The sequence below is a fragment of the Vollenhovia emeryi genome, unplaced genomic scaffold, assembly GCF_000949405.1.
Source record: "Vollenhovia emeryi isolate VEMERY1.0 unplaced genomic scaffold, V.emery_V1.0 DF939172.1, whole genome shotgun sequence".
Taxonomy (NCBI): Eukaryota; Metazoa; Arthropoda; class Insecta; order Hymenoptera; family Formicidae; genus Vollenhovia; species Vollenhovia emeryi.
This window is the reverse complement of record NW_011967194.1, coordinates 438,846-451,317: the sequence shown is the minus strand read 5'-3', so window position 1 is coordinate 451,317 and position 12,472 is coordinate 438,846. Positions and strand designations below refer to the sequence as shown.

Below are 12,472 nucleotides of genomic sequence, written 5' to 3'. Positions count from 1 at the left end.
AAAGGGCACGAAGAGAGTCGTTTTTGCGCGCTCGAAAACGGAGCCGCACAGAGGGCGCGGAGCGCGGCGGGGATGTTTACGCAGGAAGAGAGAGCCGGGGAGGCCGAGCGGATCCGAATATGAAAAAGCGTTGCTTCTCGTCGCCCACGGTAAACCCCCTCCCTCGCCCCCGTCCCCGGTCGCGATCGTCTCGTGTGAACCGCCGCGGAGTTTCCGGCCCGTGCCGGCGCGAACCGTCCGCGTTCAACGCGACTCGTGTGCGTCGCCCGCGACTCTAACCTCGAATCCGGATTGGCTCCGCGTCGTCTCCTGCCCCCTTCGCGGCCCCCCTCGTCGTCGTCGCCGCGACATTGACGCGACGACGACGTCGTCGCTCGCGCGGCCCCGCATCTTTCCCGGAAACGCGGGACGAGGCCGCGAATGTTGTTATGATCGCGAACGTCGCCGGCGCGGTAGCGATTGTTTTCCCGACGCTTTTTACGAGCCCTCCCCCTCCCACCCCTCCTCCCGGAGTGTCGCGCGATACTGCAGCTCCTACGTGCGGAGAGACGGCGAGCACGACTGTGTACGCTTAACGCAGATGCAACCGTTTAACGCTGGTTTGCGGTCGTAATTGAGTGGCTACAATAGTGCGAGCGTTGTTTTTCGGTTTAACGTACACTGGCACCTGATTTCGCTCGAAGTGTCCGCGCCCGTGTCCTAAAATCGCGCCGTTCCATCGATTTCGCACGTGCCCGTCGACTAACGATCCGTTGCCTCGGCATACAGGAGCAGAATCGTCTGGAGCTAGAGCGCCTCTCCGAGGAGAACGAGGCCCTTCGCGCTCGTCTCAGGGACGTGGCGCATTCACCGCTCTCGGACTCGGAGAAGCAGCAGCTGCTGCTGGACGCCTCGAGGCTTCACAACTCCGCGCCGGCCTCCATCGCCATTCCCCAGGACGATGGGCCCGCGCACAACGCCAGTACACCTCAGGAGGGGGCCCAGTGCACCACGCCGGACTGGGACAAGCACTCCTCCAGCTCGATGTCCGAGATCTCGGTCGCGTGCCTGCAGGACAGGATCCTGCAGATGGAGGAGACGCATTATTCCACGAACGAGGAGTTACAGGCGACCATTCAGGAGTTGAGCGACTTGCAGGTAGGTTACCACTTGTTAATATTGAAAAGGGCGGAGACGAGGATGTAAACGAATCAATGTCGTTCACGCAGGCACAACTGACCGAACTGCAAACGGACAACGAAAGACTAACCGAGGAGAAAGAGGTTCTCTTGGAGTCGCTGTGCCGTCAGACGGAGAAGCTAGAAGACTCCCGTTCCAAAGTTGACACCTTGCAGGGGCTACTTTTGAGGGAGGAGCAGCCGCAGGAAGCATCCAAGGGTTACAATACAGAGAGGGAACAGAAACTTGTAGACCTACTGAAAGTGAGCGCGCTAAATTTATATACGTAAACATTGAACGGTGACCGATTACCGATTGCTGCCCTGTGCGATTGTAGAGTGCGCAAGAGGAACGAGAGACGCTGCTGCAAAAGCAGGAGGAGTTGACCAGCGAACTGAAGAGCCTGAGAGCGACCGCTGACGCCAGCGCGGCGGAGACTGAACGTCTAACGAAATGCGTCGAGTTACTGGAGGCGTCGGTGGACGCGGCGAACGTCGAACGGAAGCAGTTGGACATGGAATTGACGGAGGCGAGGCAGGAGGGCGCGAATCGCAGTATAGAGATCAGCAGATTGGCGACCTTGTTGGAGAACGCGCGGGCGAAGATCGAGGAGCTGGAGCAATCGAGGCAGCTGGAGAACAAGAGCGAGGCGGACGAGCTGCTGGACGCGGCCAGAAGGGAGAAGGATACGCTCGAGACGCAGGCGGCAGCGTTGCAGGAACAGCTGGCGCGCTCGCATTGCGACCACGATCGACTCAGGGATCAATACTCGCAGCTTCAGGAGGAATATAAAGTAGGTTCGGTTTGTGTAGAATAGACGGACTTGAAGGCAATTTTACGGAAGCGACTAGCTTCCTTTAAAACTGTAAAAATACACAAGTGAACTTTTCTGTTTGCATAGGTGATAGGTAAAGAAGATAGCTTTTCTATGCAAATGAAATTTCAGGTGGCTCGAAATAACGCGAAGTCCGCCATAGACGACTTGGAGTACAGGCTGAATCAGTTGAAGGACGAGCGACTTTCTGTGAGCACGGAACTGCAGCTCGTCCGCGACTCCCTGGCGGAATTGCAAGCGCAGTGCCAACGGCACCTGGAGGACAAACGGGACCTGAAGGCCGCGGTGAGCGACGCGCAACGGAGGGAACGCGACGCTCAGGCGCGCCAGCTCGAGTTGGAGTGCGCGCTGGCCGACGAGCGTAAGCTGAGGCAGGAGGAGAGCACGGAGTGGGAGCAGTTCCAGACGGACTTGCTGATGACCGTGCGAGTTGCCAACGACTTCAAGACCGAGGCCCAGAGCGAGCTGGAACGCGTGGTAATGGAGAACAAGGCGCAGAGAGACAAGCTGCGAGCGCTGGAGGCACAGCTCGATAAACTTAACAAAGGTAAACAAGCGGAAGCGGTTGGTCTCTCTTAAAACAGAAACTGTTGTGTGACAGTATATTACGATACGCGACGAACGTCCAGGATCGTGAAGATTTCGGGATAACACAGTAGAAAACGTATTCTCTATAGTATACTGACACACAACTCCTTACAGAAAAGAAAACATACGAGAGAATTTAGTGAATACTGCGTCGGGAATAGGATATCCCTTAATGAAACGAGATATATCGCGAACATTAATTTTTTTAAATCTATTTTGCGTATCTATTTTGTTAATGAGAGTTTTATTAATTTTGTAATTGTTCCTTTTTTTTCTCTCAATCGGACTGCATACTAGATAGCACTGTAGTGAGTTGCAAGACACTCGATGTCACTAGCGGGGATAAAGTAAAAATGGCGAGCGTTTTGCTAAAGCGTGGTCGGATGATTCTAAAGAAGCGTTACGACGCCAGAAAGCACGCGTTACAAAATGGCTTGTTTAAAGCAACGACGAGCGGCTGGGATTCGCATAAAGCGCGGCTCGAGGACGTCAGTGCCGCGAGTCGGAACGAACTCGAACAGAGTTTGCCGAATAATAGTTTGACTGCTGCCACAGCGGACGCGCCAGCACTCAAGGAGGCCATTAAATTGGAGGACAAATTGATTTCCGGCGAGGAGGTTGAATTCTATCCCGCGTATCGCATCGACAGCCAACATACTGAATGTTCCACGGATGGGACAGTTGAGCATTTAGCGAATGAGAATTCGAGACAGTCAAAAGTCTCGAGGAACGAATCGTCAAAGTTCTACTTGAACGACTTCGAGTCGGATAAGGTTCCCAACGATCCACCCGACGAGCCTCCAGTAATTTCGCAAGATTATCCGAAGCTGTACATCACCGTTACGGACACATCCGATAAAGACGCGGTGGCCAAGAGTTCCTTATTAAAAAATATCCGCAGTATTCAAAACGCCAACGGGGATTCGTACGGCATCAACATTTCGAACAGTCGATTCTTCGTGCCGAAGGATTACATATTTTCCGGCGTGGAAAGTTCCATGAACGATCTGAAATTCGAGGTAGATCCGGAAATGGGGAGGCTGTTGCAGAGAAGTTACAGTAGTCCGCAGGTCAACACGAGCGCCGACATCGACATGGGTTCGTCGTCTTTAGAGACAGCGGTAACAACGGAAACTTTGACCGTACCGAGCGACTCGACGAAACAACGCGCTAATCCAGATCTCAGGACTGCAAAATCGCTCTCAGATTCATCCGTGTGTGTAAAATCGAAAGAAAGTTATAAGAATGAACAAAGGCAAAAGTTGTTCTTGAAGAAACCTGAATCAAAACCGAACTGCGAGGTAATTGATTCTACCTTGGACGAGACAACTTTGACATCAAAAACGGTCGTAGAATCACGAACTGGAAATCATGCTGAATTATTAGATGCAATTGATAATTGTCGTAGTAAACAAGAAAACGAAGAAAAATCACAGGGAATAAAATATGATAATCATGAATCCCCTCTATTAAAAGCATCTCACTTAACAGACAAAACGACAGGACGAGGAACATCGCGCAACAATCAATTATGGACAGCGAAGCACGTGATCATCGATGATCAACTTACGAAGGAATCTCCGTGTCTCGATGCTATTCCAGGGAACAGGGAAGTTTTTGATATGCTTGAGGAACCGAAAATACCAATCTCGCCCGATGAAACTATCGAAGTAAGCTCGCCGAGATCTGCGGGAAGTACAAATACCGAATGCGAGAAAATAAAGAGTTCTCACGATATCTTAAGCGCTCCTCTAACGAGACGGAAATCGTATCCACTGTTGACGCCCTCGGAAATCGCATATAAATCAAAATATCGCTCGTTAATTCCAATTGTTTCATCGAACGTGCCGGGAGGCGTTTCAAGTGTTCATTTGGAGAAAGCAACGGAAGTGCCGGAACCACCGCCTTATTTCATTAATCAGGAAAACCAAACCGAGTCTCCGGCGTATAGCGAACAGTTACAAGAACCAACGTGCTCGAGTCCGAGCGAGACGAATCGATTGAATCGCATAAGATTCCTGCAAGGTAGCGTGCAGGCAAACGAGAACAGTTCTCAGCTGGGGAAAGGGTCTCCGTCCGAAAGTAAACTTCGCGTAACGAGCGAGGAACCTACGGTGCCGCAAAGTGACGCGGACTTGGAGTCGGATCGACCCCCACCGATGGGACGCACGTCATCCTTCAAAGAAAAATTTGAGACAATCTTAGAGGACGCGGAATTGAGGACTCTGTCGGGACGGCGTCCGCAAATGGGCGGGTCTTGCGACCGTAAGTCGCTCTCTCAATGTGGGAACAGCTTGTATCGCGAAACTCCGGCCTGTTGTCCGTCCCGGCTCCCCAATTTCGGCGAAGAATACAAAACTTGCGTATCTTCGCGTCGCTAGCTATCTACATTGTGCCGCTCGTATTGTCCCCTTTGGTTAACTGTCACCCAAACTGGCTTTCTTTATGTTTCTCGACTTCTCGGCACCTTCACACGCTATATGGTATACTCGCTTATTTGTGTTTCTATCACGAGATCATTTTGTCCCCGCTGACTTAATCCGTACGAGCGTGTGCCGTCTTCTACCCGTGAATCGAGGAGACTTACAATTTCGTCCAAGTATATTAATTATCGATTATCTGTGCTTTATCTTATGTACGAACATATGGCTTGTTGCTTTAATCAGGTATTTGTTCGCAGAATTATTTGTATGAAAATTCGCTAAGTAACGTACACTTTGAAATCTTTCAGCTAATCAAAAAGTGATACAACAGCCGCCTACGAGGCCGGCCAGCACACCGACGGAGACTCAACAATCCGTGCTGACGAGCGTGCAGCAGGAGATTGCTGCTCGTAGGAAGGCGAACATTTCGCGTCAAGACTCGAGGCTTTCCGTTAAGTGTCTGATCGAGAGTATCGAAAATGCCACGAAACAGGCTAAAGCTGGTGAGTAATCACACTTTTAGATACACAAGCACCGACAAATATGTACATTCACGACGCTATTTACTCGAAATTGCGACATGAAATAATAGATGAAATAATATTTCGCTCTGCGAAATTAATATCTTTCGGGAATAAAAACTCAAAATTTAAAGAACCGACCTGTTTCATGTTTTTAAGGACCTGGCAGCCGCAGCAGCTCTACGTCGTCTTTAAATTCGATTGGAACTACAGATATTATGTCTTTGAAGGCACCTCTCAGAGACCAACAGCAAATCAACAATTTAATCTGCACGGCGAATTCGACAAATAATAACAAAACACAATCCGCAATCACGAAGAAACCGGTATCAGGTAATTATCAGTTAAAAATGCCGCGAACTTCGAAAGGCTCGTTAAAAAGTTACAAACCTTGTTACGCTCTTCGTGCCTAATCGTGTGCTTTGGTGGTTCGCATGCAGAAACAAAGTCGACGCCTGTGGTATTGAGCCCGGGCGAATTGCTGGATTCGGCCGCTTTGAACGCCAAGGCGATCGACTTCGTGCGTCGAAACAGCGTCACCGATCTGTCGGAGCGCAAGGATCCCCTGTGTGGCTTGGTGAAGAACGGCGGGTCCAAGCGTAACGCCCTGCTCAAGTGGTGTCAAAATAAGACGATAGGCTACCGGAATATCGACATAACTAACTTCAGCAGTTCCTGGAACGATGGCCTAGCGTTGTGCGCGATTCTGCACTCCTATCTACCGCGGAAAGTACCGTACGACACGTTGACGCCGGTCGAAAAGCGGCGTAACTTCTCGATCGCCTTCGCCGCCGCCGAGAGCGTTGGCATACCAACCACTCTGGTAAATAACAAATTATCTTTGACTAACTGCGAAAGTGTACATAAAGTTCGACGATTCGTTAAAATAATTTATAGTAAGACACGGTGTTTAAATCGCGCGATTGTACATCTAATTCTTATGAAACTAATGTGAATCATTCTTGCCACAGAACATCGGTGAAATGTGTCAACTCGAGCGACCTGACTGGCAGCAAGTCATGACATATGTGACCAGCATTTACAAGCACTTCGAAACGTAACTGATCACTATTCCATTTGCATTGCCCGTCAGGCGGCACGTGCTACTGAACGCGCTCGGCATTGCGAGGCGAGCGAGAAAGAACAACAGCATCTAGTCAAGCAAAATTTATGAATGAGAAGAAATGCTGCGCAGCAAGAAAGATTCTGAAGATTCGTCGAGGATCGCTGGATCAGCACTGCCTACTAATTATATCCTCTTGTACGCGTTGTATATAGTTTCGAATCACATAGCGTACGAATCACCGGAGTATATGCGGAGTTCGATGGAAGACCAAACACCAAATGGAATTGCCGTTACTATGAGACTGAAAACTTTATATATATATATATATATTCGCATATATATGTGCACGTACATATGTGGCGTGTGCGCTTTGTAGGGCACGAGCGAATTCGAAAAGAATCTTTCACTTGAGAAAAAGAAGCTACGTAATTGTAAGCTCTGCGAACGAAAGCGAGTCGCGTGCAACCGCGCGCGGCGTTCCTCAAAGACGAAGCCCCGGCGTTACGCGTTGGCGAAGAGTGCGCACGCATTGCCTCTGCATCGTAGTCTTTTTGCACCGTTCTTACAAAGAAGTGAATCGGAAATCGAGTATTTGCGTTCCTCTCGTACCGAATATTTTTGTACGTGTATTATTTTTCGAGAAACTTTTTTGTAGAGTTTACAAAATACGAATGTACAGAACGAAGCGCCTTAATTTAAGAGACCTAATTTATTGCAATTAGTCGCATTTAGCGCTCTTACCAAGCGGAGAGGTCCGTCCGCTCCTCCACCCCGTGTCCCCTCTCCCCCCTCTCCCCCGGAGGGAATCATTTTGCGTTTCTACTCTAGTTAAGGAAGCAAGAAAGAGCTCTAAAAGGAAACAATTGTGTCGTGCGAGGATTAAGTTCTCTGTGATATAGCAAGATAGCCCCGAGACAGAGATACAGACGTTATCGTTATTGCTATTACTATTATTTTACTATTATCGCTATTAATATCGTCCTCATCGTCGTTGTTGTACCATTTGTAGACATTACGGATATTGTATGTCCGATGTAAAACAATAAACTTGCCTAATGGATATTTAAGATCTAGATATCCTGAGTAATCGTGTCGCACATCGTTCTTTCAATTAAAAAAAAAATACAACTTGTCCCTTCGACAGTAATATCGGACGTGTCGTAAGAGATGTAGGTGCCCGTCGCACGTTTGTCCAAAGTCTACGAAATTTATTTGAGTAAAACATGCTTGTTTTGTCAGTATAAACAAATCAGTCTGTACAGTTTCGCATATTTACATTCATGCGTCGTAAAAAAAACTTAAAAAGTATGCATCGCCTCGAAAATAAAGCTTGTTCGTTTTGTTTCATAAATCTCTAGTCTCGACAGGTAAAATTCAGTAATTGCACAACAGCGTCTATTTGGAGTCAGTCGTCTGAGAGGCAGTTTCTCTGTTGCTGGTCCATCGAAGAAGTTGAGTTATTCCAAGATTGTATACAATTTGCTGGATCGCGTCGGCTCTAATTTACACGAAGACTCGTGCGGTCCTCACATTTTCCCGTAAACTGTAAATACTGCCTTCATCACGAGTCGCTCACGTCCATCTTGTCCTGATCTTTGTCGCCGGCGTAATACTCGTTCGCCGGCTCGACAATCTTGTCCGTGTCCTGCGGATTCTGTCGGGAGTCTGGATCTGGCTCCGGCTGCCTGTCCTCCTCCGGTGGCAGCGCGTCGCACGGCACGTCCTGCATCTGCACGCTCGGCGAGTGCTGAATCATCTTGAGATTGTCGCACACGTGTCTCGTAATGGCCTCCAAATACTGCTTGCTGTTGGCATTATCCTGCCTGGTGACGACCTCGGGATGTAGGGTGAAGTCCGGCGCGAAGTACTCCAGATACTCGGTGTACGGTAGCTCGTTGCTGATCTGCTCGTCCACGAGCAGGGACGTCTCGTAGGTCCAGCATCTGGCGACGTTACGCAATGTGTAACCACCGCCACCGACGGTTAGCAACGGTACGTTCAGGTCCCTCACGAATTTCACGCAATCGCCGTGGCCCTTGGTGCTGAGACTGAAGCATCCGAGCCGATCGTTGGCGAGGGAATCGGCCCCGCATTGCAGCACTATCGCCGTCGGCTGGAAGAACTCCATCACGTGAGATATAACGGGCTTGAAGACCTGGATGTACGACGTGTCGTCGATGCCCTCCTTGAGCGGCACGTTGACGGAATAGTAACGGCCGCTTTCGGCCCCGATCTCGTACATATCGCCAGTACCGGGGAAGAAGTAATTGCCGTATTTGTGAAACGACACAGTCATGACGCGGTCGGTGAGGTAGAAGGCCTCCTGCACACCGTCCCCGTGATGCACATCGATATCGATGTACAGCACCCGGGCGCGATATTTGAGCAATTCTAGTATAGCGATGACAATGTCGTTGATGTAGCAGAAGCCGGACGCCTCGAATTTCTTGGCGTGGTGCAGACCGCCGCTCCAGTTGACGGCGATGTCGCAGCAATTGTTGTTGAGCTTGGTCGCACCGTCCAGCGAAGCGCCGGTGTACATGGAGCAGAAGTCGAAAAGGCCGTCGAACACGGGACAGTCGTCCCCCACGTTGAAGTGGCTCAGGTATTTGGTGTAGCCCTGGAGGTTCTGTGGCGTGACGCGCTGCAAGAACTCGACGTAGTCCTCGGAGTGGAAGCGGCACATGTCGTGGGTGCTGGCGCGGTACGGCCGGTAGATCTGCATCTTCCTGTGGAGGCCGTAGTTGAGCACGAGGCTGTGAATCACGGACAGCCGGTGCGGCTTCATGGGATGCCCCGGCCCGTAGTGGAAGTTGCCCACCTCCGGATTGTAGAAATACGCCACCTTCTTGTTGTAGCTCATCGTCGAGGTTATCTGCGCGATGCAAGTTCCGAGCGAGTGTTAGCCGCGACGACACACGGTTTCGCGGTTTACGTCGAGGAAGACGCTGTTACGCACCTCATATTCCGCACCGGGGACGAAATCCTAGACTTGGCCTCGGCGAACTCGGGATCCTGCCCCGACGTCGCGGTGTAGAACCGTAGAGGTTAGGGTAACCCCGCTTCTCCGACTCGCCCAACAATTTTAACAAAGTTACCAAGTCCTGTGTCCGAGTCTCTCTCTCTGTTGAATTCCTTAGTGTTCGGAGACAGCCGGAAACCAAATCCGTCGCGGCTAAGTGACTGACGGAGTTATTTATCTCGCGACAACACGGTTGAACGAGACGCCGACTCGACTCGCCCGACTCGGCTCGAATCGGCCGTTTCCGCGCGGGCTCGTGGCTCGTGGCGACAGGCGCGACATTGTGCTTAATTCAAACTGTTACTTTAGAAAGAGACAAACGCGAAGTGACCGGGGCCTTAGGAAATTATCCTTTTCTGTTATCGGACAATAAACTACAATTTGTTCAGCACCCTCTATTGCGCCTTCACTTTCCTACGTTTCCTTCTTAAAACGAGGACGACTTATTTTTGTTCTGATACTAAATAAGAGAGATTTCTCTCCTCACTGAAACTTTGTAATTTTATGTATTTTATTAGTGCATATAATGCACGACCGTGAAAGTAAAACTCGTCGCTCTGTATATTAGAAAAAAAACAGTCATGTATTAATACATGACGTCAAAAATATACATTCGCTTCTATATAAATTGATATTAAAATGTGACCGCGGCATTTCCAGTAAAGGTTTTTCTCACTTGGAAAAATTGTAAAAATAAGTTTTATATATACTATATGAATAATCACTATATTTGTAACGTCAATATTTTCTCTTCCATTCGCGGTATCGCGGTTCTCTACTTCCCCTACCGGACAGGTTCGGCTGTCAGGGTCGAGTGAGAAGGAAAGAGAACTTTGGAAACGGTTCGGTTTTTCCGGAAGACAGTTGTAATCGCTTGAAAATAAGATAGATCGCGCTTACGAAATTATACCTTAATTGATTACAATATTGAATGGCGCTGCTGCGTAAAGTATAAAGAAGAAAAGAAAACAGTGAATTGGAACGCTGTGCGTCTCAAAAAGAAAAACGATAAATGATTGAGTGGTCGAAAACGCTGTAATTTTGGATTTCGTCTCGCGATGTAACTTTTCGCCCGCTCGTGTCGCGCTCTCACTCACGTTGCAGGCTTGTCGCGCGCTCTCGAATTATTCTCGTTACACTCCCCTCTCTTCCGGAATTCTGCTCTCGGGAGAGATTTATACGAGTTACGTTACGATTACTCCAGTTGGCGGCGGCTCCAATGGCGCAAATCTCCGGACGCTGCGTCGAGCCGCAGGGCGTACTTGAAACGCCCGACGCGTATCCTGAATCGGGCCATCCCGATGGGCACCTTCAGCAGGACGTCGTCAATTTTGATGTCCCGTGTTTGACGTGGCGTTGCTGGGTTCCCAGGCTTATAGTTTTGTTTGATAAGCGTAGGATCTTCCAGCTGACCCTTACGCTGGTTGAAAGGGGTGATCCCTTTGATTTCCTCAGATTTCTTCATCTCTGTTTTAAGGAAAGTTTCAGTTTTTTCGGACTCTCTAAGATGCGATAGTTCAGTCTGATTTTCTATCGAGCCCATGCTCGTTCCGTTGTTTGGATTCTTGATTAAGTGCCCGTTTAGTCGGATCTCTATTTCTAATTTTTTTAGTGCATTCATGCCCAGCAATATGTCAAGATCTAAATGTTTCATAACATAAAACTGTTGCTCAAATGTTTTTCCCATCGTATATATCGGTCCGGTGAGACTACTTATGAGTACGGTTTTGGTGCCGTCGGCTAAGAATGCAATTCGTCTGCTCGGTTTTTCTTTCCAATTGTTGTTTCGGCAGATTCTTGCAGTTTCTTCGTTAATATACGAGAAGACCGATCCTGGATCGATGAGGGCCGTAGTTTGATGCTTGCCCACGACAACTTTTACGTATAGTCGGTTATCTTCTACCGTATTCATTTTACTAAATCGGTTCGGGGGTTTTTTTTATTTAAATCGGTCGCGGCCCAACCGTTTGAATCGTCAGCAACAGTTTTTTCGGTCGTACGCCACTGCGTTTCGGCAAAACTTTCTTGCTCTCTGTTCTCAAAGGCGGCTTCAAGTGCGAGTTGTCGTTTATTTCCTTTATATTCTTCTGCTCGCTGAGTTCTCAGTGATACTTCGGACGGACGTTCTCGGGATATACAATAGCTACGGTGACCATATTTTTCTGGAAGAAAATGAAGGGCAAATCTAGAAATTTTAGATTTCGGGCTTTTTCAACATATTTTCAAACCGATTTGCGATTGTCAGGAGTCCGCGTGTTAATCTGCAAAATCTTTTCTACAGTCTACCGTAACAAGCTGCATATTTTTATAGCTTAAAACCGGCTCGATTAAAGAAACTTTCTCGTAATTTAGCATTAAATACGTTTTTCTTTAGACATTATAGTATCTGTATGAGCTTAAGTAATTTTATTAGAACCGTTATAAATGTCTCGCCGCAAAGTATACATTATTTGGGACGAATTTCACTCCTGCAATGGAATATTTTATCTCAACCATCGAATTATTTGTGATGCAGAAAAACGAGTACTTGTAAAGGAATAAATATACGATCTCCTTTAGTCCCAATACTTGTGTATACTTCATATATTCTTTGGATCTTGCTTCAGGATCCGATGTGTTTATAGCCATGTGATAGGTTAACTTAATAATCACAGACTGCTCGCGGCGAGAGACAAGTAAACGCCTACTTGGATTATACATTTTGGATCTGTGTTGTAATACAACGATTCTTCGCTAAATGAAAAATAACTTACCGTGAAATCGCAAAGACAGAGGACAAAATTGAGTTTTGAAGAAATAAATCAAGGTAAAGGACAGCGACTTGAAATAAGTCCCAGTCTACAATAGAGATTTAAGCCC

The 12,472-nt window shown here is 48.3% G+C and overlaps 2 protein-coding genes across 11 annotated transcripts in view; one reads left to right on the top strand and one right to left on the bottom strand.

Annotated features, from left to right (window-relative positions):
• LOC105563694 (cytospin-A) overlaps nt 1-7,688 on the top strand; it is a 43,912-nt gene extending 36,224 nt beyond the window's left edge. For 6 of the 8 annotated variants that reach the window (XM_012015495.1, XM_012015494.1, XM_012015496.1 and 3 more), the window contains 9 exons: nt 769-1,137; nt 1,209-1,421; nt 1,496-1,951; nt 2,060-2,540; nt 2,879-4,846; nt 5,313-5,507; nt 5,685-5,858; nt 5,966-6,348; nt 6,497-7,688. In XM_012015495.1, the coding sequence (XP_011870885.1) occupies nt 769-1,137; nt 1,209-1,421; nt 1,496-1,951; nt 2,060-2,540; nt 2,879-4,846; nt 5,313-5,507; nt 5,685-5,858; nt 5,966-6,348; nt 6,497-6,586 (4,329 nt within the window). In that variant the 3' untranslated portion in view covers nt 6,587-7,688. Of the gene's footprint in view, nt 1-64; nt 150-768; nt 1,138-1,208; nt 1,422-1,495; nt 1,952-2,059; nt 2,541-2,878; nt 4,847-5,312; nt 5,508-5,684; nt 5,859-5,965; nt 6,349-6,496 lie in introns of those variants that run through there. The other 2 variants (XM_012015501.1, XM_012015499.1) reach the window with 2 other exon arrangements.
• Nucleotides 7,689-7,775: 87 nt separating this feature from the next.
• On the bottom strand, nt 7,776-12,448 carry LOC105563693 (histone deacetylase 3). Of its 3 annotated transcripts, none has more exons than XM_012015493.1 (3): nt 12,367-12,448; nt 9,551-11,775; nt 7,776-9,466 (listed from the first exon to the last, which is right to left on the bottom strand). In XM_012015493.1, exon 3 carries the CDS (start codon nt 9,452-9,454, stop codon nt 8,153-8,155), a length of 1,302 nt encoding a protein of 433 aa, XP_011870883.1. In that variant the 5' UTR covers nt 9,455-9,466; nt 9,551-11,775; nt 12,367-12,448; the 3' UTR covers nt 7,776-8,152. The 3 variants fall into 3 exon arrangements, with proteins under 3 accessions (XP_011870883.1, XP_011870881.1, XP_011870882.1); XM_012015491.1 differs by lacking the exon at nt 12,367-12,448 and adding an exon at nt 12,141-12,280; XM_012015492.1 differs by lacking the exon at nt 12,367-12,448 and adding an exon at nt 12,192-12,277.
• Nucleotides 12,449-12,472: the final 24 nt, after the last annotated feature.